The 16062-nt window shown below is 59.1% G+C and overlaps 3 protein-coding genes and 2 pseudogenes across 3 annotated transcripts in view; 4 read left to right on the plus strand and 1 right to left on the minus strand.

Annotated features, from left to right (window-relative positions):
- Positions 1-1003: 1003 nt before the first annotated feature.
- Positions 1004-4857, plus strand: ACA1_049970 (annotated as a pseudogene).
- Positions 4858-5045: 188 nt separating this feature from the next.
- On the plus strand, positions 5046-10074 carry ACA1_049980 (annotated as a pseudogene).
- A 432-nt stretch (positions 10075-10506) lies between these two features.
- On the plus strand, positions 10507-12873 carry ACA1_049990 (aldehyde dehydrogenase (NAD) family superfamily protein; the record flags this gene model as incomplete). Its single annotated transcript, XM_004341917.1, has 8 exons — positions 10507-10656; positions 10766-10972; positions 11066-11193; positions 11304-11537; positions 11630-11694; positions 11802-12188; positions 12406-12547; positions 12678-12873. 8 exons carry the CDS (start codon positions 10507-10509, stop codon positions 12871-12873), a joined length of 1509 nt encoding a protein of 502 aa, XP_004341966.1.
- An 86-nt stretch (positions 12874-12959) lies between these two features.
- On the minus strand, positions 12960-15277 carry ACA1_050000 (uncharacterized protein; the record flags this gene model as incomplete). Its single annotated transcript, XM_004341918.1, has 8 exons — positions 12960-13227; positions 13311-13369; positions 13437-13565; positions 13680-13823; positions 13931-14032; positions 14136-14271; positions 14395-15032; positions 15200-15277. 8 exons carry the CDS (start codon positions 15275-15277, stop codon positions 12960-12962), a joined length of 1554 nt encoding a protein of 517 aa, XP_004341967.1.
- A 177-nt stretch (positions 15278-15454) lies between these two features.
- Positions 15455-16062, plus strand: part of ACA1_050010 (uncharacterized protein) — a gene marked incomplete at both ends in the record, with an annotated part of 2417 nt that continues 1809 nt past the window's right edge. The window contains 2 exons of the mRNA XM_004341919.1: positions 15455-15784; positions 15963-16040. Of these exons, the coding sequence (XP_004341968.1) occupies positions 15455-15784; positions 15963-16040 (408 nt within the window). The remainder of the gene's footprint in view (positions 15785-15962; positions 16041-16062) is intronic.

The raw sequence follows: 16062 nt of genomic DNA on the forward strand, positions 1-16062 counted from the left end.
CGGTGGTGTGGTGTCTGCCTCGGTGGTTGCGTCTGGTGGTTCTGGTGCGCGTCGTGTGCGGTCTAAATGAAGAAAGCGAAAGGGAGCAGGGACTGGCCGTGAAGCAGCCAGGAAGGTGGCCGGAAACAAGCTGACAGGGCACGCAAGATGACAGAAACCAGGCCGGTTAGAGCCGCTGATCACTGCGGCCGGCGTGTTGGTTGCACTTCGCCTCCGTGCTTCCCAATGTTGTGGCTTTAGTGCTGGCTGCGGGCACCAATCAGGAGCCAGCTGTCACGCGCTTGTGATCCCACCATGCTCTGTTGGAGGTCTAGCGCGTCAATTCGGCGCTTGGTGGTCCGTAGAACGTTCGCCAGGTCTGGATCAACTTGTGGACAGCTTCAGAGTCGGCGATCCCGCGACATCCACCGTGCATCATCCCACACTGGTCCATTAAAGGTGCGCAACCAACGGGTCCCAGCTGTGACGGCCGCCACAGCTGGGACTGGCTGCGGGGCAGACTGAACAAGGGACACGCCGACAGTCTCACCACAACTCCCCTTGAGAGTTCTGGTGAGGCCCCCACACACTCTAACTCCCCGGCAGGGCTGTAAGACAGTCTTGCATACCACCACGCAAAATAGCGTGGTAGTGCCCGAGTTGGTGCCCACCAGTTCCTGCATGCTGTCGCCAGCGTGCACAGGCCTCCGATCTGGCTGTGGCGTAGGGGGCGAGGGGGCTAGACAGAAAAGAGAGTTGAGATTGACGTACCAGTGAACACGAGCAGGGTGTGCCCGTGCCCGGCGAGACAGAAGGAAGAAGCGTGCAGCGGATTGCTGGCACACCCCGTCACCATGAGCAGCCCGCAGCTTGTCACAGTTTCGTCTGTAAGTAAAAATAAATAATACCAACCCAGCTGCAGATTTTGCTCCGAATTCAGTTCGCTGATGGTCTAAATGAATCATAAAGGACCAGAATCTGATGTTGGTTGTGTTACCCGTCGATTCCAGCAACAGCCCAAGAGATGGAGCAGGTTGAATATGAATACGTGAGTGAGGCACTGCTTGAGGAAGAGGAATACGACTTGGCCGACAATCGAGTAGCGGGCGATGAGAAAGATGAGTACCGAGATGCCAAGAGGAAGAGGAAGAAGAGGAAGACTTTATAGACGAGGATATCTATGGTGACGACGACGAGCCTGCCAACTACTCGGTTAGAGCTGGCCCCAAGAAGAAGAAGAAAGCCCCCAGCCCAGGCCACACCAAGCCATCATCTCCCACCACTGGAGGCGCCGCAATCGTGGTCTCACCAGCGCCACCACCCTCGACCAGCACGTCAGCTGCAGCTAAGGCGAGCAAGGGGCTTCAGAAGAACGGGAGGGACTACCTCAAGCCGGCTCACCTGGTCTACCAGGTACACATCGGCAGTTGCGAGCATGATGACTGTCATTTGCCGTGCGGCACTGACTCTGATGCACTCAATCCACTCTTGTCCACTACGCCATGCAGCGGTTCAAGTGGGACCCCAAGCTGAGCCGCCTTCTCGACTACTGCACCATCGGCCACCTCGACCGCTTTGACGGCGTGCTCGAAACCTCCTACACGTACATCACACACCACCACACCACACCACACCACACCACGCACGCAACACGCATCACCGCACGAACACGCACATGCCACAGAGTGTCTGAGAAGCGGCGTCCACATGCACAGGGCCTTTCTTACGATCGAGGAGGACGAAGGGATCCCCTTCCATCGCATACGCTACTTCAAGATATGGGACCGGATGGTGTGGGATCGCGAATCACGACTCGACCTGCTCACACCCGGGTACGCATGGCCGATGGCGCACCAATGTGGTCGCATAGCCACTTCCTGTTGTGTGCGGTGGCGTGCCACGAGCTCACCACGACCGCGGACTCGTTCAGAACGTGGGAGGCGGCGGTGGCGCCGTACATCATGGCAACGCTTCGCGAGCAGCCCGCCACCGAGTACGATTTCGCTCAACAACAACCAGGCCAGCAGCAGAGGAAGAAGGCGGTGATCCTTTCGTGCGGCTCGTTCTGCCCCATTCACCGACAGCACGTACGTGGCTCTCAGACGTTTGGAGCAGAAAAAGAGCAATGACGGACCGACTTCACCGCACGCATGTATGTTGGCCGTGCGGTGTAGATACACATGGTAGAGATGGCCAAGAAGCACCTGGAACAGAAGCGCGGCTACGAGGTGCTCGCCGCTGTGCTGTCTCCGACCCCCGATGCCACCCTCAGGAGGAAATTCTGGGGCAAAGACGGGTTCCTCTCCGGGCAAGGTGCCGCGTCACCACCTCCACACACCCGCGTTTGGTTCTCTAACGCACACGCGCCACCGCGCATGCAGAACCCAATCCGCCGGGCTTCATTCACGCATATGATCGAGCGCGTTTGATCGAACTGGCTGCCGAGGGCCGCGGCTGGATCAAGGCCGACCTGTGGGCGGCAAAGCACGGCGCCCCGACGGCCAAGGCGTTCAGCCATGTGCGCGAGGTGTTCAATCCCAGCGCTGGCGAAGCCGCCGCCGCCGGAGGGCCAGAGGTGGAGGTGATCAGCATATTCGGCGCCGATACTCTGAAGCGGGTTCGCAACTTCAAAAACAAGGTACCACCACCAAGACTTGAAGCGGTCGGAGTCTCGTTTAGCACTGGTGCCCCTGGAGCTGACACATAGAGGCCCACACACACACACCCACACACGACACACAACGGTACACAACGATACACAACGACACACAGACGTCGTCGATGCTGTGCGTCGTGAATCGCAAGTACGACTTCAATGCCGAACATCTGTTCAACGAGAAGATGAAGGGCGTGCCGGCAGCCGCTGCCGAGAGCAATTCCGAAAGCGCCCACTTCATCGACCTCGTTCTCGCGGACGACGGCGATTACAGCGAGCTGGACGCCAGCGCCACGCTCGTACGCGAGGCCTTCCTGGGCGGCGATTCCGTTGTCGAGAAGCAGGTCGCCGAGAGGTTGCTTTCCCCGGCCGCGTGGGAGTACATCCGCAAGCGTAATCTTCTACCGCCGCGCTCCAAGTACGCCACGTTTGGAGCTCCCTTTAGTTCTCTGGCTTTCTGTGCCAAGCCAGCAGCACACGTCAATGCTGACTACTGGGAAACTCTGACTCTGACTCTGACTCTGTGAGCAGAATGGCTCCCGCGATGACCCTTCGAGACTTGGCCAGCTCAGTGCAGCCAGGCCTGAGCATAGGCATGTCCACAACACACACACACCACACACACACACCACTGCACGCACGTACACACGGCACGGTATGTTGCTTACACAACGAATGGTGGCTGGCACAGGCGAGGAGATCAAGTGGAGTGACCTGCGGTTCATGACGGAGGACGGCAAGGAGCAGCTTCAGGAGGAAGCGCAGGCCAAACGAATAGGCCAAGGCATCGGCTCGGCCGCGTTTGCGATGACATACATGGGGCGGCCGGTGGCGGTCAAGGTCTGCTACCACACCGTCAACCCGCGCGAGTCCCCCAAGCGACTGCTCAAGTTCTTCTTCAACGAGATCCGCGCTCTCAGGTACCGTTACCGCACGCACGCACGCACACCTTCTGCTGCTGGTTGTGCTGGCTCGCCTTGAGGAGAGGACCACCAAGACATGCGAGTTTAACGCTGGTGAGCAGGAAGCTGGATCACGAGCACGTGATTAAGTACGTGGGAGCTGGGGCCACGGGCGACAAGATCTTCGTTGTGCTGGAGTTGGCCACGCAGGGCTGCCTCGCCTACTTCCTCAGCAGCAGCGGCGGGTACCGCCGATTCATTGCGTCACCGCCGACGGTCGAAGACCCGTCACGCGGCCCAGAATCGGAGCCCGATTACGACAGGGCGGAGAGGTGGCAGTGGAGCGCGCGCCGACGGTGGGGCGAGACCCATAACATGGCCGTCATCTTGAAGGGTAAGCACTTGCCCATTTGTATCGTTTCACGTTGACGCGCTTTAGTTGCTGCAACGTGGTTGTCTGACGAGTCGTCTTCTTCACTTTCTACAACCACTACGCCGTTCGCCACCAACAGTGCTCTCGGACGTGGCGCAGGGCATGGCGCACGTTCACGAGCGCGGGATCATTCACAGAGACCTCTCGGTCGACAATGTGCTCATTAGCGAAGAAGAGCGCGGCGGCGAGGCCGAGGCGACTGGTGGCGGAGGCACCGCACACGCCACCCTGACGGCCAAGATAGCCGACTTTGGCGTGTGCCAGGTCCTGAGCGAGGAGGAACGCTACGAGCGCGAGCGCGGATACGAAGAGCTGCTGCGCGTCCGGCGGGAGCAACGCAAGGGTCGAACGAGCTCGGCCGCTCCGCCCGTCGTCGACGGAGAGAAGAGTGAGCTCGAGGGCGGCGGTGACGGCGAAGAGGAGGAGGAAGAAGAGGAGCGCGAACAGCAACCGAAGGAGAAGGAGACCGACCATCACCACCTCATCACTGTGCGGGGCAACATGCGGCTCTACGCGCCCGAGGCGACCGAGGACGGGCGATACTACTCTTTCCCGGCGGACGTGTTCATGTTCGGCATGCTCATGTACGAGGTGCTCGAAGGCCGACAGACCTACCAGGGCAGCAGAACGAATACGGCCATCAAGCGCAAGATGAAGGTACACCGTGGCACCACACGCACGCACAACCTCACACGCACTCGCACACACTAAACTCAACACTTTCATTGTAGGGCCAGCGCCCTGAGGTGTCTGCCGAGTACCTGGATCGCTGCCCGGCCTATGTGGACCTCATGAAGGAGTGTTGGGCGCACGACCCACAGCTGCGGCCCACCTTCCCCGACATCGCGCGACGCCTGGGCTCTCTTCTCGCCTCCTACACAGTGTAGATCGCCACCTCTGTTAGTGTGGAATGTTACCTCTGAGGTATGCTACGATCGCATTCCGCGGAGGGCGCGAATGGTTGCGAATTTATGGGACGAGGGAGGAACTTGCGTTGTGGTGGTGTGTGGCGGCCAGAGCAACAAGAGAGCTTGTGGGCGCGTTCATATCTTGGCAAGCTCCTTGCGGCACAGAGATGGAAGGTGGAGGGGGTGGCAAGGACGCTCGATTTGGCGGCAGAGCGGAAGAAGCCGAGCTGGAGATGGAGGATTTGGAGCAGGCCACAATCACGGATCAACCTGGGGCGGGGCGAAGGGTTTCGGCCACTCGCGAGGATGGAGTGGAGATCGTGGAAGAGGAAGAGGAGGTGCAGGAGGAACGGCATAAAGATGGCGAAGAGGAAGAAGAGGAGGTCGAAGTAGAGGAAGAGCGAGAAGAGCTATTTCGCTCTGGGACGGGCAGCAGCAGCATGTGGAACACTAGACGCCGCACGGACTTTGTGGACGTGCTGGAGAAGAGGAAGGAGCTGTTCAAGCGGGGTGGGCAATCGTCATCCTCATTCGCGTGGGGCGAGATTCTTCAGAAATCGGTCTCCGACATCTCTTCCCTTCGTCAATCGCTGCGTGAAAGCTTTGATGGCGGGAGCGGCCCATCGCCCTTGCGGGCCACGGGCGAGGTCAAGTTCAAGCTGCGATCGGACCACTCTTCCGACGATGACGATGATCTCTACGCCGAGCACGACGGGCACCTGACCGACCTCTACAGCGACGCCGACACCGACGTCGAGCAGGGCACCCAGGGCGGCGGCCCCGATGCAGGCCTGCGCAGGTCTCAGTCGCAGCTGCGCACACCCATGAGCGCTGCCGCAGCCGCGCGCCTGCTGCCCTCCATCGACGAGCGACTGCCGCTGCTCATGCGCACCAAGCGCAAGGGGTCGTCGGCGATGAGCAAGGCTAAGGCCAGCGACAGCGAAGACAGCGATGCGTCGACGTCGTCCTCCTTTTCCGAGTTCTCGCCGTATGCGTCCGGATCCTCGATTCCCGCCTCGCCTCGCATGTCTGGCGCGCACATGCGCACTTCGCTCAACATCGCCGGCGACGACCTCTACGGCTCCAGAGTGTCCTTTTCGCCAGGCATGTACCCGCGTGTCATTGGTCGTGTTGTTGGTCGTGTTGTTGGTCGTGTCGTGTCGTGTCGTGTCGTGTCGTGTCGTGTCGTGTCGTGTCGTGTCGTGTCGTGTCGTGTCGTGTCGTGTGCCAGCGTATGTGCATTGCTCATGTTTGTACGTCACACCAGGGGCGGGAGGGCTCCACGACACGACCACGCTGGCCGAGATGCGGCGCAGATTGCCGCCCATCTTCACCATCAGCACGGAGGCCGTGGAGTTCGACTTCAAGGCCGGCAAGCCCTACGGTCGCTACAAGCAGCGCCGCATCACGCGGCCGCGCTCCCAAACACTCCGCCAGAGCACCACATCTTCCTTTGGCTCGGGAATGGGAATCTCTCCGCGATCGCCTGTCGTGTACGTTTACACACACACACACACACACACACACACGCACACACACACACACACACACAACCGTCTTGTGCCATAGGCATAGTGTGTGTACTGACCTGGGCTCTGGCACGACGCAGCAAGAAGCTGCCCAAGTGGTCGCAGAAAGTGTACAGCCAGTTGAGCGACTGTTGGCTGATGCTGGCCAACCAGCACCGCTTCCTGTGGCTCTTTCTTCCTCTCCTGGGCCTGCTCTGCGGGCTGCTAGGCGGCATGCTCGATCTTGTCGTCGACCTGGGGCGCGCCGGTACCACCATCATCCATCCCTCCATGCATAGTTTGCTGTTCGTTGTCGTGCACTTATTATTCAATGTTATCTGTACCGCAGCGCACTACTATGTTGGCGAAAACCTCGTGGCCGACTACTATGCGCAGTACGGGCTATGGACCCTGTATCTGCTTGTGTTCGCCGGCGCGTCGATGGCGTTCATCAGGATCAACCCCGCGGCGCAGGGCAGCGGCGTGCCCGAGCTGAAGAGCATTCTCTCCGGCGTGCAGCTCAACAATTTCCTCGCGCCCAGCATCTTCTTGGCCAAGCTTGGCAGCATGACGGCTGCAGCCGCTGGCGGTATTTTTCCTCCCGCGCTCGTTCTTCGTTCTTTTTGTTCTTTGTTCTTTGTTCTTCTCGTGACTGCTCATGCTGATAACTGTTGGTGTGTCGCTTGTAGGTTTGATTCTCAGTAAGGGCGGGCCGTTCATTCACTTGTGTGCGCTCGTGGCACACTTTCTGTGCCAACTACCGCTCTTCACTCTCATCAACCAGGCACGCTACATGAACTCGGTTTACCACCGATCATTTGTACACAATTCTCATCATATCATCCGCCCGACACTTTTTCCTTGTGCAGAGCAAAACGATGCACAAAGTGATGTTGGCTGTGGGTTGCGGCATGGGCATTGCGGCTGATGTGAACGTGCCCATCGGAGGTACCCTCGAGCTCACACACGACACGACACGACACGACACGACACGACACGACACGACACGACACGACACGACACGACACGACACGACACGACACGACACACTGCGCAAGCACCAACTAATTGGTGTCTTCGCCGCGAGTCCAGGAGTGCTGTTCAGCATTGAGGTCACATCGACCTACTTCCCCGTGCGCAACTACTTCTACTCGTTCTACTGCGCCGTGGTGGCCTCGATCGCCAATCGATTCCTCACCGGCAGCCCCTACGTCCTCTCCACCGAACTGCCCCGCGAGTCCTGGGTCTGGGCCGAGCTCGGCTTCCACGCCCTCCTCGGTACCGCCACACCACCCCCGCCCCGCCCCTCTGTGGCATGGGACTTGCGCTGAGTTGAGTTGTCGCCCATCGGCGCAGGCGTGATCGGCGGTGTACTGGGCGCCATATTCGTCTGGGTTTTCGGAAACGTTATCATTGGGCGCCGATGGCTGGTCGCCCAGGCCGACGACGGCAAGGGCTCCACGTGGAAGCGTGTCCTCTTCTACATCTCCCAGTACGTGCATTTGCTGTGTGTCGTGTGTCGTGTGTCGTGTGTGTTTCTTGCTCTGTTGCTATTTGATCGTTAACGCCTGCTGATGTGTGGTGCTGGTAGTCCATACACCTATGGTGTGTTTGTGGCACTCTACACGGCGCTGTTGACGTTCCCCGGCAACTTCCGCTTCTTGTCGGTACGACGCACCAACCTCTGAACCGCGGGCCGTTTAAAACAGGCAAAGCGACTACTCACACAGTGCTGTACCAACAGTTGGGTACCAACGACGCCATGAAGGACCTGTCACACGTGGGTCCGCTCAATGACCTTGGCGAGCACGCCACGGACTGGCTAGCCCTTCCGTTCTACGTTTCGTTGGCCCTCTTCGTCTTCTCACGCGTACGTCGCGCCCCCCTTCCTCCAACTCTCTGCCAACGTGAGCCTAACGTTGGGCTTTCTCACTGTACGTGGGCAGTTCTCGGGTACTGTGCTGGCGGCGACGATGCCCATTTCCTGCGGCGTGTTCGGGCCCTGCCTGGTGATGGGCATGGGCATGGGCCGAGCGGTGGGCGAGTACCTGCACGACATGTTCCCGGCCGGATTGGCCTACTTCGACCAGGATCTCTCCTACACGATCATCCCTGCCACCTACGCCATCACCGGCGCGGCCGCATTCAGCGCCGGGGTCACCCACACGCTGTCCACGGCCGTCATCGTGCTGGAGATGTCCGGCCAGCTCAACCTGGTCGCGCCCATCATGGTACGCGTCACTCGCCCTCAAGGCCGGTTTCGTTCGAGCTGACGCGCACCACCGCCGCCCCACAGGTGGCTGTGAGCATTTCCGTGGCCGTTTCTCGTATGCTGTCAGTCAACTACTACGACAAGATCGCCATTCTCCGTAATCTGCCCTTCCTGCCCGACCTCGACGCCAGGTACGTGTGGCCGCCACCACCACCGCGACTTTGTCTGTTTGAGCGAAATATTTTCGATTGTATTGACACGGCACGCGCACACGGCACGCACACGCACACTTTGCAGCGTCTACGAGGTGACGGCGGGAGAGATCATGGAGACCAACGTGCCGTTCGTGCTGCAGCACGCCACACCCAAGGAGGTGGCGTCGCTGCTCTCCAAGAACAAGGACGCCAACGTCTTCCCCGTCGTCAACAGCAAGGGTAAGGCCTACCTACTCTCCGTCGTCAGGCAGCTTGTGACATTAATGGAGCTAACAAGCGTTTATTAATTCGTGTTGTGTGTGTGTGTGTGTGTGTGTGTTTGTGTGTTGCAGAGGTGATGACGCTGAAGGGCTACGTGGAGAGGCGCGAGCTCACGAACTACCTGCTGCAGTGCTTCCAGATCGTCGTCAATGCGCTCAACGAGTCGCAGGACGTCGACGACGAAAACGCCGCGGTGACCCGGCGCGCGGGGCGCGGTTTGGCGGCCTCCATGGCGCCGTTCTCGGCGTGGGACGACATACGCCAGGCGCGCAAGGGCCAACTGGGCCGCAGAGGCTCGAATATCGGAAGCAAGCCCTACGGCACCTTCGACCAACGGAGGCGAAGTATGTCTATCCCGTCGTGCTCGCGTGTGGTGGTGTTGTGCGTGCGTGCGTGCGGTGGTTGCTTGTGTGCGTGTGTTGACAGTGTGATTGGTTGACTTCAGGCACGGGGACGAAGAGTGGGAGAAGGAGCACCACGGAACAGGTGATCACACTCACGGAAGCAGAGCTCCTCAGCAAATTCAAACTCTTCGAGGAAGATGGTACCGTCTACTTCTTCCCCTTCCGTGGAGCTCGTGTGTGTGCGTGCATGCGTGCGTGCGTGTGTTGCTAGAGCTGACCGTGTGGTGTCCGCCGATCGCGCCGGCGCCTCCGTCCAGACGCGGGCCTCACGCCGGAAGAGCGCAAGTCCCTGCCCGCCATCCCGCACACCCCGCTGCCCATCCAAATCGTGGACATCCTGCCCCTTACCGAGGTACCGCGCACCGCACACATGACCGCACACGCCGCACATGACCGCACACCGCACACCTGACTCAATCCGCGGCGCACAGATCCACATGCTGTTCATCACGTTCCGGCTCACGGAGGGCTACGTGACGAGCAACGGCAGCCTGGTGGGCGTCATCAACCGCGACACCCTCAAGCACGCCATCGAGACCTTTTCCAACGGCCCCATGACCGCCCTCCGCAAACTCTGCAAGTTCTACGCCCGATGACACCACGCAGCCAACACAACACAATACCAACACAACACAACACAACACAACACCAACACAACAACACAACACAAACTGGAGATTGGCGCCAGTTCGCGAGAAGGCCACTTGGAGTCACGTCTTTTTGACCGCCGGTCAGTCTCGCCGAGAGAACGGCAGAAGAGACCCAATCGCCCCTTTTGGCGCAGTTGATGTCCGATAACTTGCGCCGAGCCAACGGGGAGGTTTGGCTTGGTGGGAACAGAAGAAGAGCCAACGCTGGATTTGTTTGTTCTCTTTCAATCTTGAGTAGCAGCACCAACTGACATCAAGGTACGCTGTCCTCGCCTTCGCATACTACTCTCTGGTTCAAAGCCGCAGCAGTCGTCTTGGTGCACCTGCATAATTTGACTCCATCTTGGAAATTGCGAATTGATGAAGGAAGGAGGCATAATGGAAGGACGTTACACTGCTGTTGATTCGATTCCTGGGCTCGTGGCGGGTCTGCGCAAGACATGGAAGAGCGGCAAGACGCTCAACCTCGAGTGGCGTCTGCAGCAGCTGCGCCAGCTGATCAAGTTGCTCAAGGAGAACGAGAACCAGGTACATCTTTTGTGTGCCACCCCTGCTGCCTCTTCGCATCAACCACGATGACAATCCTTGGTGGGATCATCTGCCTCCCATTGATTTGCATCTCTTTTTTCATCATTAGATTATCGCGGCACTCAAGGCCGACCTGCGCTCGACCGATTTGATTGCTGGCTCGGAGGTGGACAGCTCGATCAAGGAGGCGACCGCGGCCATCAAGAACCTGCCCGAGTGGTCCAAGCCCGAGGAGAAGTCGGTGCCCCTCATGCACAAGCCCGGCTCGGGCTTCATCGTCAAAGAGCCCTACGGCCTCGTCCTCATCATCTCCCCCGTACCCCCTCTCCTCCTTTCTCTTGGCCACCGCACACGCACACACGCACACACCACCGCACACTAACGTGCGGCGATGGCGCTGTCGTCACAGTGGAACTACCCGATCTCGCTGCTCCTCAAGCCGTTGGTGGGCGCCATCTCCGCCGGTAACGTCGCATGCCTGAAGCCCTCCGAGGTCAGCGTCAACTGCTCGCGCGTCCTCTTTGACCTCATCCCCCGGTACATCTACGACCACGCACACGACACGACACGACACGACACGACACGACACGACACGACACGACACGACACACACGACACACATAGCTGATGGGAGTGGGGGTGGACAGGTACCTGGATCAGGAGGCGGTGGTGGTGGTGGAGGGTGCAGTCGAGGAGACGCAGGCCCTGTTGAAGGAGGCCTGGGACTACATCTTCTACACGGGCAACGGCAAGGTGGGCCGCGAGGTCATGAAGGCCGCCTCGGCCAACCTGACCCCGGTCACCCTCGAGCTGGGCGGCAAGTCGCCCGTCATCCTCGACTCCCATGTCAACCTCGACGTCGCCGCCAGGCGGCTCTGCTGGTGCGTTCTCTCTTCTTTCTCAGTTAACCAAGCCATGTTGCTGAACACACACACGCACACGCACACACCGCCGCACACGCACAAACATACAGGGCCAAGTTCACGGTCAATGCTGGTCAGACTTGCGTCGCGCCGGACTACATTTTGGTCACCAAGGGTGCGTGCATTAGGCTGGGACGGGCTGGCCAGATGATGGGCGTGAACTGATCGTGTGCGTGGTGTGGTGGTGTGTGTGTGTCGTGGTGTGCCATTGTTTGCTTACAGACATGGAGAAGCCGCTGCTGGAGAAGATGGCGGCGACGCTGAAGGAGTTCTACGGCAACAACCCGAAGGCCACGGCGGACTACTCGCGCATCATCAACGAGCGACACACCCAGCGCGTCGCGGCGCTGATCGAAGGCCACGACGTGTTCGTGGGCGGCGAGGTGGACGTCGAGGACCGCTACATCGCGCCCACGATCCTGACCAACGTCGACACCAACGCCAAGGTGATGCAGGAGGAGATCTTCGGCCCGGTGCTGCCCATCGTGCCGGTCGACTCGGTCGAGCAGGCCATCGACTTCATCAACGACAGGCCCAAGCCGCTCGCCCTCTACATCTTCTCGAACAGCAGCGCCACCCAGGACAAGGTCCTCAAGAACACCTTCTCCGGTACGACACACGACACGACACGACACGACACGACACGACACGACACGACACGACACGACACGACACGACACGACACGACACGACACGACACGACACGACACGACACGACACGACACGACACGACACGACACGACACGACACGACACGACACGACACGACACGACACGACACGACACGACACGACACGCATAGTGGCTGATAAAGGGGTGGTGGACAGGCGGTGTGGCGATCAACGACGCGATCCTGCAGGTGGTGTGCCCCGAGCTGCCCTTCGGCGGCGTGGGCGAGAGCGGCATGGGCGCCTACAACGGCAAGCACACCTTCGACACCTTCACCCACCGCAAGAGCGTCCTCAAGAGGTCTGTGACACACCGCACACCGCACGCGCACGCGCACGCGCACACGCACACGCACACGCACACGCACACGCACACGCACACGCATACACCATCTCGATGATGCTCACGTTGTGCTGCTGCTGCTGCGCAGGGCCGTGTGGTCGGATCCGTCGCTGCGGTACCCGCCGTACACGGAGAGCAAGCTCAAGTGGCTCAAGCTGCTGGGCGGCGACCTCAAGATCCCCAGGTGGGTCGTGATCGCCCTCCTGGCCGTGCCCGTCATCGCCTTCGTCTTCTCCCGCTACGGCTTCCTCTTCAACAACGCCTCCTCCTCCGGCCGCCTCTAAGCCACCCCACTCGCCCCCCCCCCACCCCCAATCTTTGCTTTTGTTGTTCAATTCATTGCGCTTCTCTTCCTCTGACGTCGGCTTCGCTATTCGGCTGCGCCGCGCTTTCGCTTTTGCTGTATCCGGGTCGAGCTGCGCGTGCCCTGGACCGCCGCTGTGGGCGCCGCCCGACGGGTCCGTCGGGTCCGCTTGGACGACGAAGTCTTGTCTTGCTGCTTGTCACCGTCGTCTTCTTCATCCGAGTCCGAGTCGCGTTGTTGGTTGTATTCGCGTATGGCCTTGTCCAACTCCTTCGTGTTGTAGGTGTAGTCCACAGCCTTCCTGGCCCGCCTCGATCTGGTATTCACAACATTTCTACAATAAAAAGAAATTAACAAATAAAAATAATAAAAACCTCGTGTGCGTGTGCGGTCGTGTGCGTGTGCGTAAATCATTACCTGGTGTCGATGCCAGCTTTGCGGGACCGGGCTTTCTTCTTCGCCGCCTTTTCCTCTTCCTGTGCGACACAACGCATGAGACGCGCTTGGAGTGGGGAGTGGAGAGAGTGGAGGGAGGTGGGTTACCAGTTCCCGGGCGAACAGCGGTGGTACGACCTCGTGCATGATCGTCGTCGCCAGCCGGCGCGCTTGTTTGTTCTTGTTGTCGATCAGATCATCCGCGAAGGCCTCGATTTCGGCCAACGTCGAACACACCTACGCAACACACGCACAAACGAACAGCACGACACGCACGACACATGACACGACACGACACGCGCGTTAGTTATTCCGTGTTGTCCGCCAGCACTCGCGGCGAGTGGCGCGTACCAGTTTCCACTTGCCGGGCCTGATGATCGTGTATCGGTCGTCTTCGAGCAGCGGCAGCGTCTCGCGGTAGAGGTACGGGTGCCGCCCGCTGCTGAAGTACCAGTACAGCCGCGATCGCCCGTCACGCCCCAGCGCGGTCGGTCGCTGTCGTGTCGCACACGCCGTGCGTGTCGTGTGTCGCGCGTGCAGCGTGCAGCGTGTGCGTGCGGCGTGAGATTATGAGTGAGGACGGGTCGGGTCGGAGGCAGTACCAGCTGCGCATGGTCGCCCTTGGACCCAATCTCGTGTATCTCGGCCAACAGAGCCGCATTGGCATCCAACTGGAGGTCGCACACCACCTTGAGGAGCAACACCTGCGCGACGCGCGTTTAGTGAGCGCACACGCCCACACGACACACGACACACACGACACACACGACACACACACGACACGCACACGACAAACACACGACACACACGTGCCTTGGTTCGCAGGGAGAGGGCGAGATAGTTGGAATTCTCGAGGGGATTGTCGGGGCCGAAGTAGGCCTCCATGGCCTCGTCCCAGTGCTTGTCCAGCTCCCGCTGCAGATAGCCCTCCCATCGCTCCATCCTACATCGGGTGCCCAGCCGTCAGTGTGTGTCGTGTGTGCGGTCGTGTGTGTGCAGTGTGCGTGTGCGGTGTGCGTGTGCGGTGTATGCGTGTCGTGTTGCGTGTGTGCGGTGGAGGAGTTACGTCAGCAAGGACGCGCCGCGACCAACGATGTTCTTGAGCAGGGCGATGTGTAGGTTGGCGAGGTGCTGGTAGCCGGCATTCTCCATCCAGGGCTCCGTCGCCTTGGCCTTCTTCCTCCTCCTCCTCTTCGCGTTCCTTTCGTCGTCGTCGTCGTCGCGTTCTTTGTCATCGTCGTCGTCATCATCTCCGCCTTCTTCTTCTTCTTCTTTCGCCTTCTCCCCCGCCTCTTCGCTTTCGTCATCGTCCTCTTTCTCCTTCTTCACTTGCCTTTTCCTCTTTCGCTCCTCTTTCGCCCCTTCTCCTTCTTCTTCTTCTTCGTGACCACCATTCGCCTCACTGTGGTCACCGTTCTGCTTCCCTTCCACTTCCTCTTCTTTCGCTTCTTCTTTCTCTTCTTCTTTCTCTTCTTGCTCCTTCTCCTTCTCCTTCTCCTTCTCCTTCTTGACGACCTTGTCGGCTTCTGCTACGGAAGATGACGATGGCGACGACGATGGTGGTGTGTCGCCACCGTTGGTCGTGCTGCGGCTCTTCTCTTCTTGGTCGGCAGCCGCAGCGGCAGCGGCAGCGGAGAGGGCGCTGGCCTGGACCCTGTGCTCCTCGGCCACGCGCTCCAGCTCGACCAGTGCTCCCTCGAGTCCCTGGCAGCGCGCCCGGAGTGTAGTGCGAGTGAGTCAGTGTAGTGGCGAGGGTTGGAGATGGAGATGGAGATGAAGAGAAGAAGAGCGGAGTTGCTACAAATCAAATTGCTCAATCACACACCGGCCAGTGAGGAGGGAAATGAGGAGAACAGGGACGGGGGAGGTACCGAGAGATTGAAGGAGTGCAGCTTGAGATCGCCTTCGAAGGAATCCAGGAACGCGACCACGCTCGCAAACTCCCACATGCTCTGCAGCTCCTTCCTACGTCTTCGGTCATCTTCTGCCTCTCGTGGCGCTTCCATCTCTTGCACAAAAAATATCAATTAAATATCAATTAAATCAAAGCTTTGTTTTATTTATTTTTATTTTTTTGCCAATATCATTTATTATATCATTTATTTTATTTATATCAGCACCGGAAGATGGAACTGACGGAAGATGAAGAGAAGCGATTGAGGGCCGAGTATGAGTTGAAGGAGACGCAGGTGCTCAACTGCATGTTCGCCAGTTGGTACCCCAACTACAGCAGCCACACGTTCAAGAGTCGAGTCGTGCCGCTACACGATGAATTTGTGGAGTATCTGCAGGACGAAGGCACGATCTACCTGCCCAGCTCAGCCTACAAGGAGCGCAAACGCGAGATGGTCGACTACAGCGTGGACGAGTGGGCCGAAGACGACCCGGCCCTGCAGCGAAGGCGTGCTGCCGCCGCAAAGCTGAAACAAATCCATGAGATTGGGACTCAATCTGAGGTACTACTTGCATCGAGATTTCTTTATACTGATATACAACCGATATTACATGGATCGATATTACATGGATCGATATTACATGGATCGATATTACATGGATCGATGCTGTTGGGATGCAGCAAAGATCGAGTGAGCTCCCATCATTTCATCTTTACTCACAACATTTAATGGATGGCAGAGCGACAGTGAGAGCAGCGAAGAGGAGGAAGAAGAGGAAGAGCCCAAGTACGTGGAGTTCCCCGAGCTGGAGGAGGAGGTGGAACGCGCCATACGCGAGC

Source organism: Acanthamoeba castellanii, assembly GCF_000313135.1.
Source record: "Acanthamoeba castellanii str. Neff unplaced genomic scaffold scf7180000084589, whole genome shotgun sequence".
Classification (NCBI taxonomy): Eukaryota; Discosea; order Longamoebia; family Acanthamoebidae; genus Acanthamoeba; species Acanthamoeba castellanii.